This window comes from Oncorhynchus masou, chromosome 8, assembly GCF_036934945.1.
Source record: "Oncorhynchus masou masou isolate Uvic2021 chromosome 8, UVic_Omas_1.1, whole genome shotgun sequence".
Classification (NCBI taxonomy): domain Eukaryota; kingdom Metazoa; phylum Chordata; class Actinopteri; order Salmoniformes; family Salmonidae; genus Oncorhynchus; species Oncorhynchus masou.
Genome location: NC_088219.1, coordinates 28044889 through 28062481, shown reverse-complemented (window position 1 = coordinate 28062481; position 17593 = coordinate 28044889). Strand labels below are relative to the sequence as shown.

The 17593-nt window shown below is 49.9% G+C and overlaps 1 protein-coding gene across 1 annotated transcript in view; it reads left to right on the top strand.

Moving 5' to 3' along the window:
* The window catches only part of LOC135544474 (mediator of RNA polymerase II transcription subunit 13-like), a 117200-nt gene that overhangs the window by 82970 nt on the left and 16637 nt on the right, over positions 1–17593 (top strand). The window contains 7 exon segments of the mRNA XM_064972113.1: positions 4138–4283; positions 4501–4725; positions 8924–9088; positions 15814–15970; positions 16114–16218; positions 16573–17235; positions 17339–17540. Of these exon segments, the coding sequence (XP_064828185.1) occupies positions 4138–4283; positions 4501–4725; positions 8924–9088; positions 15814–15970; positions 16114–16218; positions 16573–17235; positions 17339–17540 (1663 nt within the window).

Genomic DNA, 17593 nt, shown 5'->3' with positions numbered 1-17593 from the left:
ACATTTTTCATGGAGATTTCCCTTGATCTCCTGCTCTGGCTGTGGTCAGGAGAAAGGGTCATGGAAAGGACTAATGTCCTTTTGAGTATAAACCGGGGGGTTGACTGTTGAGTAAAGAAAATGACCAACGTGAAGAGGAAGTTGTGGGAGCTGCTGACACAGACGTATTAACGGTGTGTAGAGGCAGTGGAATTGGAGACACTTCAGAGGTGATAGAAAGTGTATGAGAGGACAATTGTCAAAGTTATAGAGTTTATAGTTTAGAGTCCCGTGTGTCTCAGTTGGTAAAGCATGGCACTTGCAATGCAAGGGTTTGATTCCCACGGGAACCAGTACGAAAAAGCCCAAAAATGTATGCACTCAGTGTGTGCTAAATGACAAAGATGTAGATTGTATTTATGATTGGTTGATAAAGTGTTTAAACAATAAAAAAAGTGTCTATTTTGTCTGAAGTATTTTTCATTTGGCCACTAAGAAAATAGAATATGTGAAATATATGAAAACTAGAGGTGACAATTTAGAAGAAGTTTAGCAAATCCACCAAACATTCTTACTGTCATTCATTCATTCTTACATTCGTACATTCCCTACAGTAGGGAAGGTATTGTTCCCATACTGCATTATACTGTTCCCTACAGTAGGGGAAGTATCCTACAGTAGGGGAAGTATTGTTCCCATACTACATTATACTGTTCCCTGCAGTAGGGGAAGTATTGTTCCCATACTACATTATACTGTTCCCTACAGTAGGGGAAGTATTGTTCCCATACTACATTATACTGTTCCCTGCAGTAGGGACAGTATTGTTCCCATACTACATTATACTGTTCCCTACAGTAGGGGAAGTATTGTTCCCATACTACATTGTTCCCATACTACATTATACTGTTCCCTACAGTAGGGGAAGTATTGTGCCCATACTACATTATACTGTTCCCTACAGTAGGGGTGTGTGCCCGTGAGGGCCATTATACTGTTCCCTACAGTAGGGGAAATTGTGCCTGTACTACATTATACTGTTCCTACAGTAGGGGAAGCATTGTGCCCATACAACATTATACTGTTCCCTACAGTAGGGGAAGCATTGTGCCCATACTACATTATACTGTTCCCTACAGTAGGGAAAGCATTGTGCCCATACTACATTATACTGTTCCCTACAGTAGGGGAAGTATTGTGCCCATACTACATTATACTGTTCCCTACAGTAGGGGAAGCATTGTGCCCATACTACATTATACTGTTCCCTACAGTAGGGGAAGCATTGTGCCCATACTACATTATCCTGTTCCCTACAGTAGGGGAAGCATTGTGCCCATACTACATTATACTGTTCCCTACAGTAGGGGAAGTATTGTGCCCATACTACATTATACTGTTCCCTACAGTAGGGGAAGTATTGTGCCCATACTACATTATACTGTTCCCTACAGTAGGGGAAGTATTGTGCCCATACTACATTATACTGTTCCCTACAGTAGGGGAAGTATTGTGCCCATACTACATTATACTGTTCCCTACAGTAGGGGAAGCATTGTGCCCATACTACATTATACTGTTCCCTACAGTAGGGGAAGTATTGTGCCCATACTACATTATACTGTTCCCTACAGTAGGGGAAGTATTGTGCCCATACTACATTATACTGTTCCCTACAGTAGGGGAAGTATTGTGCCCATACTACATTATACTGTTCCCTACAGTAGGGGAGGTATTGTGCCCATACTACATTATACTGTTCCCTACAGTAGGGGAAGCATTGTGCCCATACTACATTATACTGTTCCCTACAGTAGGGGAAGTATTGTGCCCATACTACATTATACTGTTCCCTACAGTAGGGGAAGTATTGTGCCCATACTACATTATACTGTTCCCTACAGTAGGGGAGGTATTGTGCCCATACTACATTATACTGTTCCCTACAGTAGGGGAAGTATTGTGCCCATACTACATTATACTGTTCCCTACAGTAGGGGAAGTATTGTGCCCATACTACATTATACTGTTCCCTACAGTAGGGGAAGCATTGTGCCCATACTACATTATACTGTTCCCTACAGTAGGGGAAGCATTGTGCCCATACTACATTATACTGTTCCCTACAGTAGGGGAAGTATTGTGCCCATACTACATTATACTGTTCCCTACAGTAGGGGAAGTATTGTGCCCATACTACATTATACTGTTCCCTACTGTAGGGGAAGTATTGTGCCTATACTACATTATACTGTTCCCTACAGTAGGGGAGGTATTGTGCCCATACTACATTATACTGTTCCCTACAGTAGGGGAGGTATTGTTCCCATACTACATTATACTGTTCCCTACAGTAGGGGAAGCATTGTGCCCATACTACATTATACTGTTCCCTACAGTAGGGGAAGTATTGTGCCCATACTACATTATACTGTTCCCTACAGTAGGGGAAGTATTGTGCCCATACTACATTATACTGTTCCCTACTGTAGGGGAAGTATTGTGCCTATACTACATTATACTGTTCCCTACAGTAGGGGAGGTATTGTGCCCATACTACATTATACTGTTCCCTACAGTAGGGGAGGTATTGTTCCCATACTACATTATACTGTTCCCTACAGTAGGGGAAGTATTGTGCCCATACTACATTATACTGTTCCCTACAGTAGGGGAAGTATTGTGCACATACTACATTATACTGTTCCCTACAGTAGGGGAAGTATTGTGCTCACACTGCAGTCTTCTGTACATGACTACATCCCAAACGCCTGTGAGCTGTTGCCCACTCTTATGGATGAGTTCACACTGGTCAGTGATGCACGGTCACCATAGGGAGGCAGCATCAGACAACAAAGCATGCTTTTCATACAGTAGGGCCAAGGCTAGGCCCAAACCGACTGTGTGTGTGTGTGTGTGTGTTGGTGGGCTGGCTGAACTCTTGACTACAGACTGTCCCCCAAAGGCGCCCCTCACAGCTATAAATAGCTCTTCATATGGCGTTCAGTGAGCGGGTGGAGGAGGGCTGTAGAGACTGAAAGGATTGAGATTGGAGGTGTAGTTCTATAGAACAGAGGCCAGTGGGAGTTTATTGGCCTGATGCAGCAACGGGGAAATCAGGAAGTGTGTATGTGGTGTGTGTGTGTATGTGTGTGTGTGTGTGTGTGCTTCAGTGTGTGCGAGTCTGGATAGCAGTGCTGGAACCGCCTGCTGTTATGACGCTATGTTTTTCTTGGTGAGCGTGAGGTATGTTTATGTAGGAGAGAAACTGGCCTCTCTCCCCAATCGCTCAGCGCCATCTTCAGGTCACATCAACAGTGAATAACATTACTGTAACAAGATACAGTACCTTCTGGCTCCCTGAGATATTGTCCTTAATTCTATTCCGAAACATTATATTCCAGATGTGTGGCTTTGGTATTGGACTGTGTGTTGAATTGATGATCCATCACGGCTCTAACATAGGCCAGTTTCCTCGGGTTACAGAGATATTGCATAGGCACTAGGCAGCAGGGTAATCACATGGAGGTTACATGCTGGGTTTATTTACTGCTGATGTATAAATATGGCTAGCCAGGCGATGGGGTTTATAGATAAAAACATTTTTTTAAGTACATTAATGGAGCAATCTCGTGGTTAATGATGTCCAGCCCATCCTCAGATAAACAGTAGATTGCAGTAATGTGTTAGCTATTACACATGTGTGATAAAGGAAAGACCACTGTGATAAATCCAGGAAGTGTTGCAAAGAGTAGAGGCCATACATAAACATTACTACAATCAATCATAGGGAAATGAGGATTTATCCCCACAATAAGGACCTATAGGTTGGAAGATGAAAATAAGCCTATATGCTTTATGAAAAGCCAAGGTTTTTAAAAGACAAATTATACATTTTTTTCCCTTACTTACTCTATGTAGAAATCTGTAAGTCACATTTGACTAATTTGTAGTTTCCGTGTATTTCAGTTACCCTAGTTATCAAGTAACTACATGCTATAACAGCAACATATTGGAAAGTATTTCCAGAAATCTCTGGCCAAGATCTCTGGCCAACAACTTTGCCATGCTACTTGATTGTACTTGACAGCTCCAAACAGGGTACTCTGCTGTAGGACTATGACTGATGTTGTCTTTGTGTGTTCTCTGTCCCTACAGTGAGCACCTGTCGTGCTCCTTCACCTTCTTCCTGCATGGGGAGAGTAACGTGTGCACCAGCGTAGAAGTCGCCCAGCACCAGCCTGCCTACCACATCACTGACGACCACACCCGCCTGGCCCAGATCTCCTCAGCCCCTGTACAAGGTGAAATACTCAGGGAGGACAGAGAGACATAGGAGCCCACCGACCACTGGATGTCTTTAGCTGCCTCTGTTTTAGCCTGAACATCACTGTTATAACTATGTGTAGTCAAATCTCTGAAATCCAACATGACAATGGTCCGTTCTGATATACTGTACCTCTGTAGTCCATCTATCTGACTCTGTCTGTCTGGCCATCCTTCCACCTGTTACCTGTGCAGTGATCCTGAGTCCGTACGGTCTGGCGGGCTCCCTGACTGGCCAAGCCTATAAGATGAGTGACCCAGCTGTAAGAAAACTGATGGAGGAGTGGAGCTACTTCTACCCCATGGTGCTTCAGCGCCACAGAGAAGGGGGTGCAGGAACGGGGGGCATGGGCGCCGAGAGGGAGGGCACTGACCGGCCATATGACCCACACAGCCATGTGGCCGTTGAGGTCATCGTAGGTAAGTACGGTGACACTCAAAAAACTCTTGCCACCTTTGCTTGTAACTGAATGGACACACTTTGGTGTTTCTATAGACACTGTATATGAACAATATGCTATAGGTGAGAATAGGCTATTGGTCAAGAGTATTTTTATTGTGTTACTGAAATGTACTATCGTTATCAGACCAAAAGAGGGAACAACAGGAAACAACAGCGATTTTAGTCTCAGCTTCGATTAGCCATTGTCTGTATGAGGATAAATAGTACTGAAGGTGGTTAACAAGTGGTGGATCCAGAGTTCTTAAGGGACGAGTGTTGTCTCTCAAGGTGCATTGAGGTAAGGAGTAAAGACTAGGGGAGAGGAGGGGAGGAAAGACTAGGGGAGAGGAGGGGAGGAAAGACTAGGGGAGAGGAGGGGAGGAAAGACTAGGGGGGAGGAAAGACTAGGGGAGAGGAGGGGAGGAAAGACTAGGGGGGAGGAAAGACTAGGGGAGAGGAGGGGAGGAAAGACTAGGGGGGAGGAAAGACTAGGGGAGAGGAGGGGAGGAAAGACTAGGGGGAGGAGGGAGGGACTAAGGGGGAGGAAAGACTAAGGGGGAGGAAAGACTAAGGGGGAGGAAAGACTAAGGGGGAGGAAAGACTAAGGGAGAGGAGGGGAGGAAAGACTAGGGGAGAGGAGGGGAGGAAAGACTAGGGGGAGAGGAGGGGGAGGAAAGACTACTGGGGGGGAGAAAGACTAGGGAAGAGGAGGGGAGGAAATACTAGGGGATAGGAGGGGAGGAAAGACTAGGGGATAGGAGGAAAGACTAGAGGAGAGGAGGGGAGGAGAGACTAGAAGGGGAGAGGAGGGAGGGAGAGGGAGGGGGAGGAGAGAGGAGAGAGGAGGGGAGGAGAGACTAGGGGAGAGGAGGGGAGGGAAAGACTAGGGGAGAGGAGGGGGAGGAGGAGGAGACTAGGAGGAGAGGGGAGGGGAGGAAAGACTAGAGGATAGGAGGGGGAAAGACTAGGGGATAGGAGGGGGAAAGACTAGGGGAAGGAGGGGATGAAAGACTAAGGGATAGGAGGGGAGGAAAGACTAGAGGAGAGGACTAGAGGAGAGGAGGGAAAGACTAGTGGAGAGGAGGGGAGGAAAGACTAGTGGAGAGGAGGGGAGGAAAGACTAGGGGAGAGGACGGGAGGAAATACTAGGAGATAGGAGGGGAGGAAATACTAGGGGATAGGAGGGGAAGAAAGACTAGGGGATAGGAGGGGAGGAAAGACTAGTGGAGGGATACTAGAGGATATGAGGGGGAAAGACTGGGGGAGGGAGAGGGGGAGACTAGGGAATAGGAGGGGGGATAGACTATTGGGGAGGGGAGGAAAGACTAGGGGATAGGAGAGTAGGAAAGACTAGGGGATAGGAGGGGATGAAAGACTAGGGGATAGGAAGGGAGGAAAGACTAGGGGATAGGAGGGGAGGAAAGACGAGGGGATAGGAGGGGAGGAAAGACTAGTGGAGAAGAGGGGAGGAAAGACTAGAGGATATGAGGGGGAAAGACTGGGGGAGTGGAGGGGAGGAAAGACTAGTGGAGAGGAGGGGAGGAAAGACTAGTGGAGAGGAGGGGAGGAAAGACTCGAGGATAGAAGGGGAGTAAAGACTAGGGGATAGGAGGGGAGTAAAGGCTAGGGGAGAGGAGAGGAGGAAAGACTATAGGAGAGGAGGGGAGGAAAGACAAGAGGAGAGGAGGGGAGGAAATTACTAGAGGAGAGGAGGGGAGGAAAGACTAGGGGATAGGAGGGGAGGAAAGACTAGGGGATAGGAGAGGAGGAAAGACTAGGGGATAGGAGGGGAGGAAAGACTAGTGGAGAAGAGGGGAGGAAAGACTAGAGGATATGAGGGGGAAAGACTGGGGGAGAGGAGGGGAGGAAAGACTAGAGGAGAGGAATGGAGGAAAGACTAGTGGAGAGGAGGGGAGGAAAGACTAGTGGAGAGGAGGGGAGGAAAGACTAGTGGAGAGGAGGGGAGGAAAGACTCGAGGAGAGGAGAGGAGGAAATACTAGAGGAGAGGAGGAAATTACTAGAGGAGAGGAGGGGAGGAAAGACTAGGGGATAGGAGGGGAGGAAAGACTAGGGGATAGGAGGGGAGGAAAGACTAGGGGAGAGGAGGGGAAGAAAGAGGAGAGGAGGGGAGGAAAGACTAGGGGAGAGGAGGGGGAAAGACTAGGGGATAGGAGGGGAGGAAAGACTAGTGGAGAGGAGGGGAGGAAAGACTAGGGGATAGGAGGGGAGGAAAGACTAGGGGAGAGGAGGGGAAGAAAGAGGAGAGGAGGGGAGGAAAGCCTAGGGGATAGGGGAGGAGGAAAGACTAGGGGATAGGAGGGGAGGAAAGACTAGAGGAGAGGAGGAACGACTAGGGGATAGGAGGGGGAACGACTAGGGGATAGGAGGGGAGGAAAGACTAGGGGATAGGATGGGAGGAAAGACTAGGGGAGAGGAGGGGAAGAAAGAGGAGAGGAGGGGAGGAAAGACTAGGGGAAAGACTAGGGGATAGGAGGGGAGGGATAGGGGAGAGGAGGAAAGACTAGGAGGGAGGAAAGACTAGGGGATAGGAGGGGGAGGAGGAAAGACTAGGAAAGACTAGGGGAGGAGAGGAGGAAAGACTAGAGGAGAGGAGGGGAGGAAAGACTAGGGGATAGGAGGGGGAAAGACTAGGGGATAGAAGGGGAGGAAAGACTAGAGGAGAGGAGGGGAGGAAAGATTAGTGGAGAGGAGGGGGGAAGACTAGGGGAGAGGAGGGAAGGAAAGACTAGGGGATAGGAGGGGAGGAAAGACTAGGGGAGAGGAGGGGAAGAAAGAGGAGAGGAGGGGAGGAAAGCCTAGAGGATAGGGGAGGAGGAAAGACTAGGGGATAGGAGGGGAGGAAAGACTAGAGGAGAGGAGGAACGACTAGGGGATAGGAGGGGGAACGACTAGGGGATAGGAGGGGAGGAAAGACTAGGGGATAGGAGGGGAGGAAAGACTAGGGGAGAGGAGGGGAAGAAAGAGGAGAGGAGAGGAGGGGAGGAAAGACTAGGGGAGAGGAGGAGGGGAAAGACTAGAGAGAGGAGGGGAGGAAAGACTAGGGGAGAGGAGGGGGAAAGACTAGGGGATAGGAGGGGAGGAAAGACTAGGGGAGAGGAGGGGAAGAAAGAGCAGAAGAGGTGAGGAAAGACTAGGGGATAGGAGAGGAGGAAAGACTAGGGGATAGGAGGGGAGGAAAGACTAGAGGAGAGGAGGGGAGGAAAGACTAGGGGATAGGAGGGGGAAAGACTAGGGGATAGAAGGGGAGGAAAGACTAGAGGAGAGGAGGGGAGGAAAGATTAGTGGAGAGGAGGGGGGAAGACTAGGGGAGAGGAGGGGATGAAAGACTAGGGAATAGGAGGAGAGGAAAGTCTAGAGGAGAGAAAGGGAGGAAAGACTAGGGGATAGGAGGGGGAAAGACTAGGGGATAGGAGGGGAGGAACGACTAGGGGATAGGAGGGGAGGAAAGACTAGGGGTGAGGAGAGGAGGTGAGGAAAGACTAGAGGAGAGGAGGGGAGAAAAGACTAGGGGATAAGAGGGGGAAAGACTAGGGGAAGGAGGTGAGGAAAGACTAGTGGAGAGGAGGGGAGGAAAGACTAGTGGAGAGGAGGGGAGGAAAGACTAGTGGAGAGGAGGGGAGGAAAGACTAGGGGATAGGAGGGGAGGAAAGACTAGGGGATAGCAAGGGAGGAAAGACTCGAGGAGAGGAGGGGAGGAAAGACTAGGGGAGAGGAGAGGAGGAAAGACTAGGGGATAGGAGGGGAGGAAAGACTGGAGGGGAGGAAAGACTAGGGGAGAGGAGAGGAGGAAAGACTAGAGGAGAGGAGGGGAGGAAAGACTAGGGGAGAGGAGGAAAGGGGAGAGGAGATAAAATGAAAGGAGAAGAGAAGCCAGGGGAGTAAAGGAGTGGAGACTGCAAGGAAGCTCCAGGGAGTGACAGACACACAGCACCATTCAATCAACCCATTGACTGGCTGCCTGACCCCTCATCATTGATTAGGACTGCTTGAAATCAGACCTCCTTAAGCCCCAGCACCAGCCAGCAACTGTAGGCCATGCAAGGATAAGCTAATGCACTGCAGCCCTGGGTGTATAGGCTACGGGAAAAGTATGTGACGTGTATAGATGTGAGTGTTTGGAGGGATTTAAACTCACCTCTTTCGTCTTCTTGTAGGTGGTGTGAGGATGATCTATCCAGCAGCCTTTGTACTGGTTGCCCAAGGCGACCTGCCTGTGGAGGAGCCCCCACCTGCACCGGGAGCCCAGGGGGGCAGCAGAGACCCATCTCACTGCAGCATTCCCCTCACACCCCCCACTTCACCTGAACAGCCCTGCTCAGGTACTGAAACACACACACAGACACACGCACACACACACACACACACACCATGACATGCAGGTTCTCACACATACTGTACACACATGCTCATGTCCGTACACAATTATGCTTAAATAGACATAGAGCACATACTCAAACACCCACACATTCGCACGCAAGCACACATTCGCACGCAAGCACACACACACACACACACACACACACACACACACACACACACACACACACACACACACACACACACACACACACACACACACACACACACACACACACACACACACACACACACACACGTCACCACCAAAAACTCCAGAAATTCACCCTAAATAATTGCATTCCCAGAACGAATAACATAATCTCTGAATCAGCGCTATTTACTCAACAAAACAACTCAATACTGCAATCCACGACTCAAATCTTTTTTTTCTCTTTTTTTTCACCTTTATTTAACCAGGTAGGCAAGTTGAGAACAAGTTCTCATTTACAATTGCAACCTGGCCAGGATAAAGCAAAGCAGTTCGACACATACAACGACACAGAGTTACACATGGAGTAAAACAAACATACAGTCAATAATACAGTATAAACAAGTCTATATACGATGTGAGCAAATGAGGTGAGATAAGGGAGGTAAAGGCAAAAAAAGACCATGGTGGCAAAGTAAATACAATATAGCAAGTAAAACACTGGAATGGTAGATTTGCAATGGAAGAATGTGCAAAGTAGAAATAAAAATAATGAGGTGCAAAATAAATAAATAAATTAAATACAGTAGGGAAAGAGGTAGTTGGTTGGGCTAAAATATAGGTGGGCTATGTACAGGTGCAGTAATCTGTGAGCTGCTCTGACAGTTGGTGCTTAAAGCTAGTGAGGGAGATAAGTGTTTCCAGTTTCAGAGATTTTTGTAGTTCGTTCCAGTTATTGGCAGCAGAGAACTGGAAGGAGAGGCGGCCAAAGAAAGAATTGGTTTTGGGGGTGACTAGAGAGATATACCTGCTGGAGTGTGTGCTACAGGTGGGAGATGCTATGGTGACCAGCGAGCTGAGATAAGGGGGACTTTACCTAGCAGGGTCTTGTAGATGACATGGAGCCAGTGGGTTTGGCGACGAGTATGAAGCGAGGGCCAGCCAACGAGAGCGTACATGTCGCAATGGTGGGTAGTATATGGGGCTTTGGCGACAAAACGGATTGCACTGTGATAGACTGCATCCAATTTGTTGAGTAGGGTATTGGAGGCTATTTTGTAAATGACATTGCCAAAGTCAAGGATTGGAAGGATGGTCAGTTTTACAAGGGTATGTTTGGCAGCATGAGTGAAGGATGCTTTGTTGCGAAATAGGAAGCCAATTCTAGATTTAACTTTGGATTGGAGATGTTTGATATGGGTCTGGAAGGAGAGTTTACAGTCTAACCAGACACCTAAGTATTTGTAGTTGTCCACGTATTCTAAGTCAGAGCCTTCCAGAGTAGTGATGTTGGACAGGCGGGCAGGTGCGGGTAGCGATCGGTTGAAGAGCATGCATTTAGTTTTACTTGTATTTAAGAGCAATTGGAGGCCACGGAATGAGAGTTTTATGGCATTGAAGCTTGCCTGGAGGGTTGTTAACACAGTGTCCAAAGAAGGGCCAGAAGTATACAGAATGGTGTCGTCTGCGTAGAGGTGGATCAGAGACTCACCAGCATTGATGTATACAGAGAAGAGAGTCGGTCCAAGAATTGAACCCTGTGGCACCCCCATAGAGACTGCCAGAGGTCCGGACAGCAGACCCTCCGATTTGACACACTGAACTCTATCAGAGAAGTAGTTGGTGAACCAGACGAGGCAATCATTTGAGAAACCAAGGCTGTCGAGTCTGCCGATGAGGATGTGGTGATTGACAGAATCGAAAGCCTTGGCCAGATTAATGAACACGGCTGCACAGTAATGTTTCTTATCGATGGCGGTTAAGATATAGTTTAGGACCTTGAGCGTGGCTGAGGTGCACCCATGACCAGCTCTGAAACCAGATTGCATAGCAGAGAAGGTATGGTGAGATTCGAAATGGTCGGTAATCTGTTTGTTGACTTGGCTTTCGAAGACCTTAGAAAGGCATGGTAGGATAGATATAGGTTTTTAGCAGTTTGGGTCAAGAGTGTCCCCCCCTTTGAAGAGGGGGATGACCGCAGCTGCTTTCCAATCTTTGGGAATCTCAGACGACACAAAAGAGTGGTTGAACAGGCTAGTAATAGGGGTGGCAACAATTTCGGCAGATAATTTTAGAAAGAAAGGGTCCAGATTGTCTAGCCCGGCTGATTTGTAAGGGTCCAGATTTTGCAGCTCTTTCAGAACATCAGCTGAACGGATTTGGGAGAAGGAGAAATGGGGAAGGCTTGGGCGAGTTGCTGTTGGGGGTGCAGTGCTGTTGACCGGGGTAGGAGTAGCCAGGTGGAAATCATGGCCAGCCGTAGAAAAATGCTTATTGAAACTCTCAATTATGGTGGATTTATTAGTGGTGACAGTTTCCTATCTTCAGTGCAGTGGGCAGCTGGGAGGAGGTGTTCTTATTCTCCATGGACTTTACAGTGTCCCAGAACTTTTTTGAGTTAGTGCTGCAGGTAGCAAATTTCTGCTTGAAAAAGCTAGCCTTGGCTTTTCTAACTGCCTGTGTATAATGGTTTCTAGCTTCCCTGAACAGCTGCATATCACGGGGGCTGTTCGATGCTAATGCAGAACGCCATAGGATGTTTTTGTGTTGGTTAAGGGCAGTCAGGTCTGGGGAGAACCAAGGGCTATATCTATTCCTGGTTCTAAATTTCTTGAATGGGGCATGTTTATTTACGATGGTTAGGAAGGCATTTTTTTTTAAATATCCAGGCATCCTCTACTGACGGGATGAGATCAATATCCTTCCAGGATACCCCGGCCAGGTCGATTAGAAAGGCTCTCTAAAACTCTAAATGCAATACAATCCATAAAATTGTCCTCATTACTCAATCCATACGCTTCATATGAAATAATGCACAGAAGAAGTTACTATATTGATTACTGTGTGTATTATGGAGTCCTCATCTAGGACAAAGTCTTTGAGAATTGGGCTGCACATGCAGATATTTTGCTGAAGATGTAAGACCTCAGACAAATGAGATTGGTTTCTAACTCACTGAAACTGAATCCTCAGCATCCTAATCCAAATTCAATTAAGTCTGCTTCATGACAGTCTTACAAATTAGGAGATAAAACAGCTGATACAAACAAACAAACACCGCTATAGCTGCAGAGTAAATCTTGATTGTCTTATTACAATTTTTCAATGGCTGAAGAGTCCTAGTAAAGTGTCTCCTTGTAACGACGTTCTTCGTTTGTAGAAAGAGAGTTCGGACCGAAATGCAGCGTGGTGGTTACTCATGACTTTAATGAAAAAAGTGACACATGAAATAACTATACAAATACAAAACCAACAAACGGAACGTGAAACCTAATTACAGCCTATCTGGTGAAACTACACAGAGACAGGAACAATCACCCACGAAATACAAAGTGAAACCCAGGCTACCTAAATACGGTTCCCAATCAGAGACAACGAGAATCACCTGACTCCTCTGATTGAGAACCGCCTCAGGCAGCCAAACCTATGCATCACCCCTACTCAGCCGCAAATCCCAATAAAAACAAAAACCCCAATACGAAATACAACATAAACCCATGTCACACCCTGGCCTGACCAACAAATAAACTAAAACACAAAAATACTAAGACCAAGGCGTGACAGAACCCCCCCCTAAGGTGCGGACTCCCGGACGCACCTCAAAACCATAGGGAGGGTCCGGGTGGGCGTCTGTCCATGGTGGCGGTTCCGGCTTGGGACGTGGACCCCTCTCCATAAATGTCATAGTTTCTCCCCTTCGCGTCCTGGGATGATCCACCCTCGCCGTCGACCATGGCCTAATAGTCCTCACCCAGAACCCCACTGAACTGAGGAGCAGCTCGTGACTGAGGGGCAGCTCGGGACTGAGGCAGCTCGGGACTGAGGGGCAGCTCGGGACTGAGAGGCAGCTCGGGACTGAGGGGCAGCTCGGGACTGAGGGGCAGCCCGGGACTGAGAGAAAGCCCAGCACTGAGAGGAAGCCCAGTACTGAGATGAAGCCCAGCCAGGCAGTTGAATCCGGTAGATCCTGGCTGACTGGCGGATCTGGAAGTCTGGCAGATCTGGAAGAGTCTGGCAGATTGGCAGATCTGGAAGAGTCTGGCAGACTGGCAGATCTGGAAGAGTCTGGCAGACTGGCAGATCTGGAAGAGTCTGGCTGACTGGCAGATCTGGAAGAGTCTGGCTGACTGGCAGATCTGGAAGAGTCTGGCTGACTGGCAGATCTGGAAGAGTCTGGCTGACTGGCAGATCTGGAAGAGTCTGGCTGACTGGCAGATCTGGAAGAGTCTGGCTGACTGGCAGATCTGGAAGAGTCTGGCTGACTGGCAGATTTGGAAGAGTCTGGCTGACTGGCAGATCTGGAAGAGTCTGGCTGACTGGCAGATCTGGAAGGGTCTGGCTGTCTGGCATATCTGGAAGGGTCTGGCTGACTGGCAGATCTGGAAGAGTCTGGCTGACTGGCAGATCTGGAAGAGTCTGGCTGACTGGCGGATCCTGGCAGACTTACGGTTCTGGCTGCTTCATGCTGACTGATGGCTCTGGCTGCTCCATGCTGACTGGCGGCTCTGGCTGCTCCATGCAGATTGACAGCTCTGGCGGCTTCTTGCAGACTGACAGCTCTGACTGTTCCATGCAGACTAACAGCTTTGGCAGCTCCTTGCCGACTGGCAGCTCCTTGCAGACTGGCAGCTCCTTGCAGACTGGCAGCTCCTTGCAGACTGGCAGCTCCTTGCAGACTGGCAACTCCATGCAGACTGGCAGCTCCATGCAGACTGGCAGCTCCTTGCAGACTGGCAGCTCCTTGCAGACTGGCAGCTCCATGCAGACTGGCAGCTCCATGCAGACTGGCAGCTCTGGCTTCTCCAAGCAGACTGACCGCTCTGGCTGCCCCATGCAGACTGGCAGCTCTGGCTGCTCCATGCAGACTGGCAGGTCCTTGCAGACTGGCAGCTCCTTGCAGACTGGCAGCTCTAGCTGCTCCATGCAGACTAGCTGCTCCATGCAGACTGGCAGCTCTGGCTGCTCCATGCAGACTGGCAGCTCTGGCTGCTCCATGCAGACTGGCAGCTCTGGCTGCTCCATGCAGACTGGCAGCTCTAGCTGCTCCATGCAGACTGGCAGCTCTAGCTGCTCCATGCAGACTGGCAGCTCTGGCTGCTCCATGCAGACTGGCAGCTCTGGCTGCTCCATGCAGACTGGCAGCTCAGGCTGCTCCGAACAGGCAGGAGGCTCCGGCAGCGCTGTAGAGGAGGAAGGCTCTAGAAACGCTGAACAGGCGGGAGACTCCGACAGCGCAGGAGAGGCGAGAGGCACTGTAGGCCTGATGCGTGGTGCTGGCACTGGTGGTATTGGGCCGAAGACACGCACAGGAAGCCTGGTGCGGGGAGCTGCTACCGGAGGGCTGGGGTGTGGAGGTGGTACTGGATAGACCGGACCGTGCAGGCGCACTGGAGCTCTTGAGCACCGAGCCTGCCCAACCTTACCTGGTTGAATACTCTCGGTCGCCCTGCCAGCACGGCGAGGTGGAATAGCCCGCACTGGGCTATGTAGGCGAACCGGAGACACCGAGCGCAAGGCTGGTGCCATGTAAGCCGGCCCAAGGAGACGCACTGGGGACCAGATGCGTAGAGCCGGCTTCATGGCATTTGGCTCGACGCTCAATCTAGCCCGGCCGATACGCGGAGCTGAAATATACCACACCGGGCTATGCACCCGCACTGGGGACACCGTGTGCACCACTGCATAACACGGTGCCTGCCCGGTCTCTCTAGCCCCCGGTAAGCACAGGGAGCTTGCGCAGGTCTCCTACCTGGCGTAGCCATACTCCCTGAAAGCCCACCCCCCCCAAGAAATTTTTTTCGCTCTGCGCCGCCGTGTCTTTTTTTTCCGACTCCATTCTCCTATAGCCCTCTTCGCACTGCTCCAGCGAATCCCAGGCGGGCTCCGGCACTCTCTCTGGGTCGGCCGCCCACCTGTCTATTTCTTCCCACGTTGTATACTCCAAGCCACTGCTGTCCATAACGTCCTCCCTTTGCTGCTCCAGCTGCCTGTTCCCACGCCACTCGGTCCGTGTGTGGTGGGTGATTCTGTAACGACGTTCTTCGTTTGTAGAAAGAGAGTCGGACCGAAATGCAGCGTGGTGGTTACTCATGACTTTAATGAAAAAAGTGACACATGAAATAACTATACAAATACAAAACCAACAAATGGAACGTGAAACCTAATTACAGCCTATCTGGTGAAACTACACAGAGACAGGAACAATCACCCACGAAATACAAAGTGAAACCCAGGCTACCTAAATACGGTTCCCAATCAGAGACAACGAGAATCACCTGACTCTGATTGAGAACCGCCTCAGGCAGCCAAACCTATGCAACACCCCTACTCAGCCGCAAATCCCAATACCAACAAAAACCCCAATACGAAATACAACATAAACCCATGTCACACCCTGGCCTGACCAACAAATAAACTAAAACACAAAAATACTAAGACCAAGGCGTGACACTCCTGCTATGCACTATTAAAACATCCACCCACAGCCTTGCCCAAGGGAGCAAACTCCACTGAATAATGTCATCTGTTTTATTTCAGCGGACAGTGGCTTTGTGACAACGGTGTCCAGCGTCCTCCCTGCCCAGGAGAGTGCCATGGGGGTCACCAACAGCCCAAAGCATTCTGGGAAGAAACTGACCAATCAGGTGGTGCATCAGGCGTGGAAGGAGTGTTATCTTAACCAACTGCAACACAAGTGAGTGTCCAGATTGGCTGCTGGCTAACCGAGGCCCAGATCCAGGCAAAGCACTATTTATCTTCTGGCATCTGCTGTGGGATTGTTATTGCTGATGTGCGGTGACACGACTGGCGCCCTCACACCTCTCTGTGTGCCCATAGATGCAGTGGGCCCAGTAGCGTGACGCCAAAAAAGGAGGCGCCAAATGGGGTGCCCACCTGGGACTTCACCGACCCAGAGGAGAGGGCACCATGCAGCTGCTCCAGGTTGGCATGGGGGTTGGCATCTGGGGGTAGTGCCCCAGCCGTTTAACACGGCAGCATGGCACCAGCCAGCTAGACATCTGGGCTTCATTTTTAGGCATTTCACTGCTTTTAACCAAAAGTCTAGTACTACTTATGTGAAGCATATTGAAATAGATTGTGTAGAAATAATGTAAACATGGTGAAAATATATATATTTGTCTTCTGAATGTTGGTATTTTTTATATGATATGATTCAGATATGTTGAACGTGTACAATACGGGTTGAATGTGTACAATATACGGAAAGTTTTAAAAACAGCATCCTCACCTGCCACTAGTTCTGTCTGCCATCTGATCCGGTTTCTCTTCCTGAAGGTTAAAGCTGCAGAAACAGCAGCAGCAGACCAACACCTCCTCTGCCAACCCTCCGTCTGGTGCCAACTCCACCCCCTCCTCTGGCCCGGCCCTCCCCCCTCCCTCCCTGCCCAAGCACAAGGCCACGGACAAACCCGAGAAAGCCGACAAACAGCCGAAGAGAGCCACCGCCATGACCCCCTTCCACCACCGCCTCTCTGTGGGCCAGGAGGCCTGCCTGGAACAAGACTCATCTGGAGGGTCCCAGCTCGGCCTAGTCAGCCTGGACCCTCCCCTGGATCCCATGCCCAGCTGCAAGTACCCCAAGCCCCTCTCCGCTGGCAGAAAAGCTCCAGAGTCCCTGCTCCACTCCCCTGTCTCCCCATTACCCCCCACGCTCAGCCCCCATCCACGGGGGGGACAGGATCCTGAGGTACTGGACACCTCTGTGGGCATGGCCCCCTGTCCGGATGGGGCGTCAGGGATGGGGGGGATGGAACCCAGTGAGACGGCTCTGTATGCAGCCCCTCTGGGGCCCAGGGAGAGGGAGGCTGGGGCAGGCTGGTGGAGGGGCTTCAGGACTCCCAGGGCTGATAAGGCTGAGTTCAGGCCTCCAGAGCTCCCCAGTGACAGAGTGGAAGTAAAGACAGAGACGCAGGCCACTGAGGGAGTTGCACTGAAGAGGTGAGAGAGAGCGAGATCAGTGCATTAATTACTCATTCAAAGACACACACACATACACGCACAGACTTGATCACTCTAAGTTTCCTTTCTTATTTCCTTCCAGACTATTCATGCAGACACAGAAGCGCTTCAAGATCTCGGAGGAGTGTGTTAGGGCCCACATCCAGACCCTGGGTCTCCTGCATCAGCCTGGGGACCCCGGGGATGACCCCTACGACTTCAAGGAGGGAGACATCGAGTACAGCTTCCCCACCTCCAAGAGACTGAAGGGCCAGGGCAGAGACCCCAGCAAAAGAGGCCCCAAAGTAAGGCTCTTGTTACCAGTGAAAGTTACATTTGTTGATTGACACCCAAGCTA